The sequence below is a fragment of the Cyprinus carpio genome, chromosome B10 (assembly GCF_018340385.1).
Source record: "Cyprinus carpio isolate SPL01 chromosome B10, ASM1834038v1, whole genome shotgun sequence".
NCBI lineage: Eukaryota > Metazoa > Chordata > Actinopteri > Cypriniformes > Cyprinidae > Cyprinus > Cyprinus carpio.
Genome location: NC_056606.1, coordinates 24,634,021 through 24,644,020, shown reverse-complemented (window position 1 = coordinate 24,644,020; position 10,000 = coordinate 24,634,021). Strand labels below are relative to the sequence as shown.

The 10,000-nt window shown below is 41.6% G+C and overlaps 1 protein-coding gene across 3 annotated transcripts in view; it reads right to left on the bottom strand.

The window, feature by feature from the left end:
- Positions 1 to 10,000, bottom strand: part of LOC109098893 (dual specificity tyrosine-phosphorylation-regulated kinase 1A-like) — a 15,152-nt gene that overhangs the window by 1,194 nt on the left and 3,958 nt on the right. For 2 of the 3 annotated variants that reach the window (XM_042733356.1, XM_042733358.1), the window contains 7 exons: positions 9,591 to 9,779; positions 9,360 to 9,507; positions 7,680 to 7,966; positions 6,574 to 6,720; positions 5,519 to 5,659; positions 5,130 to 5,433; positions 2,105 to 2,226 (listed from right to left, as the gene is read on the bottom strand). In XM_042733356.1, coding sequence (XP_042589290.1) covers positions 2,105 to 2,226; positions 5,130 to 5,433; positions 5,519 to 5,659; positions 6,574 to 6,720; positions 7,680 to 7,966; positions 9,360 to 9,507; positions 9,591 to 9,779 — 1,338 coding nt within the window. The remainder of the gene's footprint in view (positions 1 to 2,104; positions 2,227 to 5,129; positions 5,434 to 5,518; positions 5,660 to 6,573; positions 6,721 to 7,679; positions 7,967 to 9,359; positions 9,508 to 9,590; positions 9,780 to 10,000) is intronic. The other variant, XM_042733357.1, reaches the window with a different exon arrangement.

The window sequence follows — 10,000 nt, the reverse complement described above, 5'->3', positions numbered from 1 at the left end:
TAAATAACACAAGGTATACAAATTGACAAAAAGTTATAAAAGACATTTCAAATCTACACTAGATTTTTAAATAAATCAGTTAAACACCTCTGAATAAAACCGTTGTCTATTTACATTAAAAACAGTACAATCTAATAAAATATGCTTCACAGTCATTTTGGTTTGGCAAGTAAGGCATGATGGTGGTTCTTCACCTTTTAATAAAGATCCATGTGCAAGTCTTGTATGACCTAAAAGAAAACCTTGTACAAACAACTGGGTCATACCTAGATTAGCGACGTCTTTATTCGCAGCATTTACAAACGTCAACCACCGGTGAATGGAGGACGCCGTGATCGGAGCTGTTTTTGTTGTGTGTCGTGGGTTTCGTGATAAATGATGTGGAACGTAAACGCACAGTTTAGGTGAGTGAAAGAGCATGAAAACCTGACTAGATCTCTTATGACAACTTGCAGTGCTGCATATCATCGAGGCTGAGATCAGAACATAACGATGTAAACAACAGGTAAAGGCTGTTATCCTGTTTTCCATGTTCATGGAGTAAATATTTTTACTTTTTAAAGATACCAGGAAGCCAGTGTTTTGTATGCATTTGGCCAATCAGTGTACACTGTCACTGGTTGCTCCTATAGGACTGTTTCAGACCCTGCTCTGAAGTAGGAGATAATTTAGTTCAAATTGAGTTCCTAGAACCAAAACTGTTCCTAGTTCCTGTTGTGTGAACATGCCTAAAGCAGGAACTTCCGCCAGTAGTTCTAGGAACTATCAAAAGGCTCCTCCGATGCGAAAGCCACTAATGTATGTCAATTACACTTTATTACATATCTGAATAATTTCCAACCTTTATGAGGACAGCATTTCTCTGGATTAATATTAAGACAGAAACAGCTAGGGCTGTGGAATTAATCACATTCGATTGTCATATCATATCTTAAAAGAGAACTTTGTCTATTTTAGAGTTCAATTATACTTTTTATTCAGTTCAGTTTGGTGACTAAAAATGGGTTTGCTATCAGAATCGACCAGATTTAACCACACCGAGGTCCACCTGCTACAGTCTCACTGAATCCTGTAGGAAACACTGCTGGACTGCACCCTCACGGACTGTACAAACTGAAAGTGTGATTCTGGCTCAGTTATGTGTGCGCTACAGATCTGGTGGGTTGGTGTGTGTGAGAGTGCCTGTGTGAGTGTGTGTGTAAGTGTATATGAGTGTAAGTGTGTGTGTGTGTGTGTGTGTGTGTGTGTGTGTGTGTGTGTATGAGTGTAAGTGTGTGTGTGTGTGTGTGTGAGAGAGAGTAAGAGTGTGAGAGTGTGTGTGTGTATATGAGTGTAAGTGTGTGGGTGGAGGAGGTAGTGGGTGGGTGAGGTTGTGTGTGTGTGTGTGTATATGAGTGTAAGTGTGTGTGTGTGTGTGTGGGAGAGAGAGTAAGAGTGTGAGAGGTGTTGTGTGTGTGTATATGAGGTGTAAGTGTGTGTGTGAGAGTCTGTGTGTATGTGTGTGTGTGTGTGTGTGTGTGTGTGTGTGTGTGTGAGAGAGAGTAAGAGTGTGTGTGTGTGTGTATATGAGTGTAAGTGTGTGTGTGTGAGAGTCAGTGTGTGTGTGTGTGTGTGTGTGTGTGTTTGGGGGGGGGTAGTAAGAGAGTGAGTGTGTGTATATGAGTGTAAGTGTGTGTGTGTGAGAGTCAGTGTGTGTGTGTGTGTGTGTGTGTGTGTGTGTGTGTGTGTGTGTGTGTGTGGGTGTGTGAGAGAGAGAGTAAGAGTGTGAGAGTGTGTGTGTGTGTATATGAGTGTAAGTGTGTGTGTGAGAGTGTGTGTTTGTTTGTGTGTGTGTGTGTGTGTGAGAGAGAGTAAGAGTGTGTGTGTGTGTGTATATGTTTTTTATAGTGTGTGTGTGAGAGTCAGTGTGTGTGTGTGTGTGTGTGTGTGTGTGTGTGTGTGTGAGAGAGGAGAGTAAGAGTGTGAGAGTGTGTGTGTGTGTATATGAGTGTAAGTGTGTGTGTGAGAGTCTGTGTGTGTGTGAGAGAGAGTAAGAGTGTGAGAGTGTGTGTGTGTATATGAGTGTGTGTGTGTGTGTGTGAGTGTGTGTGTGTGTGGTGGGCACCTGCGGGCAGAGGTTGTGACAGTCCATGCTCACCGCTGCACTGAAGTGTCCTCCGCTGTGCCGGTGCTGATGGGTCGGGTCGGAGCGGGCGCGGCCGCTGGTGCTCGTTCCAGACGATCCTCCTGCAAACACACAGCGCTCAGAGTCAGTGACGGCAGAATACGGCTGGGCGATAAATCTATAATGATAATTATCGCCATATCATTTTAAAACAATATGAATAGTTAGATAAATGTTCAATAATGTCTTTGTCCCAAAAGCGTAACGAAACAGCGCTAACGGTGCCACACGGAGCGTTTACCCGCTCGGATCAAAGTTTGAACGGCAGTGCAGCAGGAGATTACTAGATCAGATAAGTCTCTGTCACGCGAGCACTAAACAGCGCTGGGAGATCCAGTGTGAAGCGCTTGCATTCAGCCAACAACACAAATGACTCGGTGATTTTAAAGTCAGATAAAAGCTCTGACAAACAGGAGAAACACTGGTTTTTCAATCTACAAATCACTACGTTTACCATGGATTTACTGTAGTAACACTAACTGTGGTAGAAATGTGGGTTATTTGTATCAAATTTGACCATATTATTAATGTAGACATGAATTAAATGTATTAAAGAAGTAATGGAATATACAGTATTTTTGTGATAACAAAAAAGCTAGACTTTGTTATAGCACTTGTTTATCATTGCTTTTTTGTTGATTCTGATTGCTTCTATTGATAAAATCATCTGCTGAATGACTAAATGTAATGTAAATGTAAGCTACAGCATGCACGCGTTTATACTAAATGTCTTTAGACTACTGATTTTCATAGATACCTAAAAACCATATAGTTATATTTTTACCATGGTATTGAGGTGCTATTTGTGTGGTTTTAACTGTGACTATCATGATTTAAATGTATGCTACTATGGAAGACCAATGATAATAAAAGAAAAAAATAAAATAATTCACCATATAAAAATGAGGTTGCTACAGTTTTTTAGAGATGTTACTGATTTTGATAACGAACAAAAATGTGCATCTGCATCCTAACTCAAGCTGCTATCAAATGTACATTTCTAAGAAACAACAGTAATATTATTAATATTATCAGGCAACTCAAACCTGTTTCTTGATTTGAAACAATATCACTCATTAAAACATGCAGAAACTAAGAAATACATTTTTCTGTTAAGATCAGTGCTGTCAAATAATTAATCGCATCCAAAATAAACGTTTTTGTTTACATAATATATGTATGTGTACTGTGTTTATTTATTTTGTATATATAAATACACAGTTTATATTTTGAAATTATTTACATGTATATACATTTATATTATTATATTTTATTATATATAAAAACATTTAATTTATAAACCTAATATTTTTCTTAAATATACACATGCACGTATTTATATATGCATAATAAATATTCACAGTACACACACATACAGGTGCATCTCAATAAATTAGAATGTGGTGGAAAAGTTGTGTATTAAATAAATTCAGTGCACACAGACTGAAGTAGTTTAAGTCTTTGGTTCTTTTAATTGTGATGATTTTAGCTCACATTTAACAAAAACCCAACAAATTAGAATATGGTGCCATGCCAATCAGCTCATCAACTCAAAACACCTGCAAAGGTTTCCTGAGCCTTCAGAATGGTCTCTCAGTTTGGTTCACTAGGCTACACAATCATGGGGAAGACTGCTGATCTGACAGTTGTCCAGAAGACAATCACTGACACCCTTCACAAGGAGGGTATGACACAAACATTCATTGTTAAAGAAGCTGGCTGTTCACAGAGTGCTGTATCCAAGCATGTTAACAGAAAGTTGAGTGGAAGGAAAAAGTGTGGAAGAAAAAGATGCACAACCAACCGAGAGAACCGCAGCTTTATGAGGATTGTCAAGAAAAACTGATTCAAGAATTTGAGTGAACTTCACAAGGAATGGACTGAGGCTGGGGTCAAGGCATCAAGAGCACCACACACAGACGTGTCAAGAGATTTGGCTACAGTTAACAGTCGTATTCCTCTTGTTAAGCCACTCCTGAGGCGTCTTACCTGGGCTAAGGAGAAGAAGAACTGGACTGTTGCCCAGTGGTCCAAAGTCCTCTTTTCAGATGAGAGCAAGTTTTGTATTTCATTTGGAAACCAAGGTCCTAGAGTCTGGAGGAAGGGTGGAGAAGCTCATAGCCCAAGTTACTGGAAGTCCAGTGTTAAGTTTCCACAGTCTGTGATGATTTGGGGTGCAATGTCATCTGCTGGTGTTGGTCCATTGTGTGTTTTTGAAAATTAAAGTTACTGCACCCGTTTACCAAGAAATTTTGGAGCACTTCATGCTTCCTTCTGCTGATCAGCTTTTTGAAGATGCTGATTTTATTTTCCAGCAGGATTTGCCACCTGCCCACACTGCCAAAAGCAACAAAAGTTGCTCAAATGAGCATGGTGTTGGTGTGCTTGACTGGCCAGCAAACTCACCAGACCTGAACCCCAGAGAGAATCTATGGGGTATTTTCAAGAGGAAATGAGAAACAAGAGACCAAACACTGCAGATGAGCTGAAGACCACTGTCAGAGAAACCTGGGCTTCATACCACCTCAGCAGTGCCACAAACTGATCACCTCCATGCCACGCCGAATTGAGGCAGTAATTAAAGCAAAAGGAGCCCCTACCAAGTATTGAGTACATGTACAGTGAATTTATTTAATACACGAGTTTCACAATTTGAGTTGAATAACTGAAATAAATGAACCACGACATTCTAATTTATTGAGATGCACCTGTATATTATGTAAACAAAAACCTTTATTTTGGATGTGATTAATTGTTAGACAGCACTAGTTAAGATTAACTTTAAGGAAAATTAACAGTCTGGTTTCAATGTGGTGCAAAAATCTGACTTTAAACTTAAAAAAAAAAAAAAAAGACCTGACATTTATCTTGATAATTATCGATGTAGAGTGATATGAAAACAATGATGGTGATAATTGTTTTGGCCGTATCGCCCAGCCCTATGTCAGAACTTGAGATCTCTGACCTGAGCTGGAGGAGGTGCTGGACGTGGTTCCGGACGACTGCGACTGCTCCAGCGCTGGACTCGTGGACACGCTGCTGCTGGTGTTAGTGCCTTCGTCTGCGGTCTTCTTGAAGAAGCTGTGCTGCAGCGCGTAATACGGCTGGATGCGGGTCTTGGGGTCGTAGTCCAGCATCCGCAGGACCAGGTCTTTGAACTTCAGGTAGTCTGCGACGGCGTGACCCGACTCACCGGCTCTCCGCCCGCCGGGGCCACCAGCCTCCACGCCCAAAATACTGTGCAGCTTCCGGGAGCCTGCGGGTTTATACTGCGCACGGGAGAGACGAGAAGACTCAGCATTACCAGATCACACAAGAGACAGCCGGCAGATCAACGTAAAGAAAGAATCGCACCCTTTTGCCATCTTTGGTCTTCTTCACACACCACGTGCTGTCAGACATCTTCTCAAAGAACTTCCTGGCTTTAGACGCCTGCTCCAGAATATGACTCGGGGGGACGCCCAACACCTCCACGATTTTATTCATCTGGTCCACCTGCCAACAAAACATCCATCACAGACGGTGAGACGACGACTACAGCAGCACATAAGGAGGAGCAGTGCTTCAGATTATAACTCGCCCTGACAACATTTTCAATAACACACAAAAAAGTTGTGTTTTCATTGTTTCTGTATTCCAATAAATAAGGTTGATATAAACACCTAAATTTGAGATACTAGTGAAAATACTGATTCTCAATTTCAGTACCACAGCAAACACTGCTAGGCTTTACTAATATAAAGTTCAAACATTATTAAGTGAACGCTCTTATAATAAAATATGAAAAAAATTAAATACAAGCAACATCACAGATATAATAGAACAAAGATTCAGATGAAATAAACAGCGCTCTGTTTTTCAGGTAGGTCTAATGGTAGTATTCAGGTAAGAAATCCTGCAGACATGTAATTAGATGTGAACTAACACCACGTAGTCTTCACTGTGTAAATTAAATATACATTCATCCTTAAGTAAATAAAGTTATTCAGTCAGGAGCAGTGATTTTCTTTTCTCTCTCTCTTTGTATTCTGTTGTTTGATTAACATTAAATGACAGATTATTAGGCTGCTGTCACTTTAAGACTGAATGCATGAACCGTTCACATTCTTTTAAGAGAAACAACTGTGTTTACAAGGATACTTGCCAAGACGGGACATTTTGACATATACATATACTTTGTGAACATGACGCAGATTTTAAACTGATAGACAACCTGGAACAGTAAGATGTTTCTGTTCATCAGACCAGTTTAATTTCTAAGGCAGTGTCACTGGAGTAATGTTTTGTTTCCGCTGAATTGATTTCCTCTGACACAACAACTTTTACAAACATACATCTGTAACTAAGCATGAGCAGAGGACAAAGGCTGCGCTCGGACTGCAGGAGGATGGGCTCAGGTCAGGACTCACCTCGTTAGCGCCGCTGAACAGAGGCTCTCCGGTGTGCATCTCCACCAGGATGCAGCCCAGAGACCACATGTCGATGGCCAGATCGTACGGCATTCCCAGCAGCACCTCGGGCGAGCGGTAGAACCGGCTCTGGATGTACTGGTATATCTGAGGACACAGATACGTGTTACTGAAGGAGGCGCGAGCAGGGATGGGCGATATGGGCTTAAAAATACAATACAATATTTCTGGTATTTATTGCGATAACAATATCAATGACGATAATTCAGCAAATCCTGTTTCTTTAGAGAAAAGTATTATCTTTCCTATTTTTATCCAAAATAAGGCGTTGTGGGTATTACTGAGCACACACGTAACGTAATGACTGTTTATTTCACGCCGGACGCCGAGGGCTGCAGAAACTACACTGACGACGCTCCAGGAAATCCCTAATATGGACAAAGGTATACAGTTATCACTGAATAAAACGCAGATAAAGACATTTTAACTGAGGAAACTTTAAGACAATAAACCTAAATTGCAACGATATATGGTTCATCTGTGTTCTTCCAGCAATCTTGGGTGTTTTTATAAGAACAAAGTATATTTGTAATGCAATGCTAATCAACACAGCCTTTATCACTGTATATAATACTATAAAACAGTATGATTTCTGCCTCATTCTGTGATACGAAACCACGTCTGATCACAAAACGTTATTTTAATTTAAGTTCATTTGGAAAAAAAGCACGTTAATAAATGATATCCTTGTTGGAGGTTTGTAAACAGGCTCATACACACGCAGAACTGTGCTAATATAATACATTTATTCAAGGCTCAGAGTGATGTTTTGTGCACTGTACAGGCCTGACCAAACCAGTTCAAGATTACAGAAGGAGCGGTATACTCCTCCTCAATTTCACGTCTGCCTTCCGCGATGTCGCTCCACAGCACTAGGCTTTATCGTTATTATCGTGGGAAGACTAATTCTTATCATGAGGAGAATTATTCCCGGTATATCACAAGCGATAAGACATCAGTCATCCCTAGGTTTGAGCTGCAGTCAAACAAACTGGGAAACAACAGACTCTACAGACTAAGAGAACAAGCAGCGACTGCGGTCTCACCCGCTGGCCCAGCTGACAGGAGCTCCCGAAGTCCACGATCTTGATGGCGGATCTCTTGGGGTTGCAGAGCAGGATGTTCTCGGGCTTGAGGTCACAGTGGATGATGCTCAGCTCAGGCGTGGCCAGGAAGAGCAGCGCGGTGCACAGCTGCTGAGCAAACTTGCGCGTCAGGTTCAGAGACACGCCGCGGAAATTGGTGTTCCTCAGCAGGTCGTACAGGTTATAGGACAACATCTCGAAGACCAGACACAAGTGGTTCCGGAACATGAAATGGCGTTTCAGATGAACTGCAGGAGAAAGACAGACAGAATGACGTTAATGAGTGTAACGCTTTACCGCTGACAGGTTAGACGGCACCCTAACGTAGAGCTGCCAGGTTTAATCGAATGGGTTCTGTGCTCAGCTGTGAATCTCCAGCACGTGCTTTCAGACGGAGCAGCATTTACTACACAGAGCCGTACTTCACTGACAAGATACGCATGACTATCGCCATAACTATTGCGTTTTCATTTCGATTTATCGTGCAGCCCTGTCCGTCCTGTGTGGCTTTCTGACCCTTCTCATAAACTCCCCATGGGAAGATCTGCACACCATCAACAAGGAATTCATCTACAGCCATATATACAAGATGACAAAAAACTCAATATTCCTGCTATTTGGTACTGCTTCGGTCTGGTGTTTAAGTTCTTGTGGATGGAAGCATCTGCTGATTGATTCAATGTACACATAATGAACATATCAGCCACTGGAACGTAGTTGGACTGCGAAACAAGACCAGTGTCTGTTTCCTCATGAATAATCAATACATCAGCAACAAAACAACAAAACCCTTGACTCGGCCCTGTCCAGAACCCAGTCTCATCCCTTCAAAACACAGTCCTCAAACAATTCATCAAAATGTAGAAAAGATGATCATTATGTGGCTACAATAATTCTGATCAACAGTTATTAATTGTGGTGGTCAAACAGACAGAAGAAAGGTTTTGGAAAGTATTACAATGAAAAACAACCAAATGACCAATGTATTTTTGGGTGAGGAACAGGTTCAAAGTCCTACACGTTTTCTGTGGCTCAAATGATTTTAGACCATAAATAACTGGCACCTCACCGATGCCTTCGGAAGAGTTTCGTCTGATTTTAAATCAGTTTGTTCTCAGGTGCTTTTAACATTTCCAGAAGTGATATTCACATGGATTTATATCAGATATCTCATTGACAGAGAAACTCTTTAATGGTTTGGAGCAGAAAGATGCAGTGGTTGGTCTGCGAGGAACAGTATCATGATACTTGTTCAGCACTTGACCGCAGACGCACAGGAGCCAGTTTGTGTGAGAGAGGGAACCCATGATCATGACCCTGGAGACACACACTAACACAAGACTCTGGCCTATATTTTTAAACATTTATAGTTGAGCAGCTCGCCATCTGCCCTAAATAGAGCAATTTGTTCCTCTCCAAACACTGGTTCATACACATACAACATCATGACATAGACATTACAGAGAACATGTCCCCATGCTCTCTCGTTCTGGATACAAAACCAACACTACGGCAAAATCTATCCAAATATTAGAGAGCAGAAGAAATCTGGCTTCCCACCGGAGCTTTCTACGAATTAAACTCATTTCCACCACATCTCTTCTACGACCGCAGGAGCTGTGAATATGGGTCACACATTACCGATGTAGTACTTCATCTCGGTGTCGTGTTTGTTCATGAGCTCCAGCAGCCGGACTTCAATCTGAGCCTGATTCAGAAAGGCCTTTTTATTCTTGATGATCTTGATGGCGACCCACTCCTGCTCCACGCGGTCATACGCCTTCACCACCTGCCAGCAGAGACGAACACACACGTCAGACCAAACAAAACACACCTGCCAATTCTTTACTAGCGAAGCTGAGAGACACTGACCTGACCGAACGAGCCTTTGCCTATTAAAGAATCGATCTCGTATCTGTCCATCCATTTCTCTCCATTTTTAACGATGTAGTCAAAGTTGTCATCATCGTAACCGTCGTTGTAAATCTTCCTCTCCTTCTTGTTGCTGGAGTCCTCGCCCTGACCCTGTTGGTGACGACGCTTCTTTTTTGCATAGTATACCTGCAAACACAGGGAACGTGTGAGAGGAGCGACCCGAGCGAGCTGCGGATGCAGGGCCCTATGACCTCCACCACACATTACCATCATATCATACACACAGAAACTAAAGGTCTTCATGGCAACCTGTCAAAATAAAAGTCTGGTTTAAATGGAAGAAATTGAGACATAGAAATATTTGTGACCCTGGAGCACAAAATCAGTCATAAGGGTCAATTTTTCCA